General features: G+C 43.1%; 1 protein-coding gene across 1 annotated transcript; it reads right to left on the reverse strand.

Annotated features, from left to right (window-relative positions):
* Positions 1-878: 878 nt before the first annotated feature.
* Positions 879-1,100, reverse strand: LOC128113832 (60S ribosomal protein L38-like). The gene has a single exon (XM_052743764.1). The coding sequence runs from the start codon at positions 1,098-1,100 to the stop codon at positions 879-881; it is 222 nt and encodes a 73-aa protein (XP_052599724.1).
* Between the last annotated feature and the right edge of the window lie 326 nt (positions 1,101-1,426).

The following is a 1,426-nucleotide window of genomic DNA, read 5'->3' on the forward strand; positions in this document are numbered from 1 at the left end:
CAGATGGCTTACTTTGAACAACAGAAGGTAAGCACACTTGAGAAGGGTAGAAGATGTCTGTGGTTTGGCTTCTCTCTGGCTCTTTCCTCTGCTACGGGAAGATCGAAGGTAACATTTGGTTACAATAAATTTGGGCTATAGGAGACCTTGTCTCAAAAACTTAATATCATCAATGTTAACATTTGATTCTGGAGCGTGGAAGCCCCACTGACAGATCTGACCTTGGTCTTCAGCTAGAAGTAAGCCTAGGTGACTGATAACCTAAGGCAGAGCTACCTCAGTAGCTCTGAAGAAAAAATGTACATGCACACACACATACACACACACACACACACACACACACACACACACACACACACACACATTCATCCTGTTGCCAGCCACTGACTACAGTGGGGTAGTATCATGATGTATCCCCTCTCAATCCCTTGTGTTGCCATCCCAGAATAGCTTTGACTTTGAGAGGCAGACACTTTGGGGGGTTTGTTTAAGATTAACACCCCTACAGAAAGGGCCTGTAGAAGTGGCTTTTCTCTGTGAGAACATACACACCACACCATACCACAGATACCATACACACACACACACACACACACACACACACACACACATACACACACACACACACACACACTCAGAAATACTATTCAGCTTAAGGAGACAGACATGAAGGTAGGGAAACCATTATGGAAGAGGAAGGGGAGCAACGGACAGAAGGAAGAGAAGTCAAAAAGTACAATGGCAATAAATAGGGCCAAACTACAGTATATCTATGTATGAGAATATAAATATATATATACATATATATATGTACAAATATATATATATATATATTTTACCTTTCAGGGGTTTTAATGGTCTAAACAGAGAGGTCTGGTTCATTTGAGCTCCTTCACAGCCAAACCAGGAGGCAGGGACTGTTTTAGCTTCTCAGCCTTATCCTTGTCTGTGATGACCAGGGTGTAAAGGTACCTGCTGCAGCGAACCTTGAGCTTCACATTATCCTTGTCCTTGATCTTGACAGATTTGGCATCCTTCTGCTGGGCTTTGAGCAGAAAGTCCTTGATTTCCTCAGTTTTCTGAGGCGTGGCAATGGACATTTGGTGCTGGAGACTGCACAGTGGTGAGAACCGAAGAGCTAATTAAACACATTTTGTGTGTCATTGGCTAATATACAGTAATACGATTTAAAATAATGCACCACAACTCTAGTCATAAGGGAGATTGGCACACGCAGACTTTAGATTTTAGTGGATCACTCTACTCTTCCTAACATATGGATGCATGAGCAGAAGAGATATTTAAAGATGAAAATGAGAGGATGAGGCATTGAAGGAAGGCAGGACAGGAACTCAAACAGGACTGGAGGCAGGGGCTGATGCAGAGGCTGTGGAGCAGTGCTGTTTACTGGATTGCTCCTCATGAC

This window comes from Peromyscus californicus, unplaced genomic scaffold, assembly GCF_007827085.1.
Source record: "Peromyscus californicus insignis strain IS unplaced genomic scaffold, ASM782708v3 Scaffold_18__1_contigs__length_77618521, whole genome shotgun sequence".
In the NCBI taxonomy this organism is placed as follows: Eukaryota; Metazoa; Chordata; class Mammalia; order Rodentia; family Cricetidae; genus Peromyscus; species Peromyscus californicus.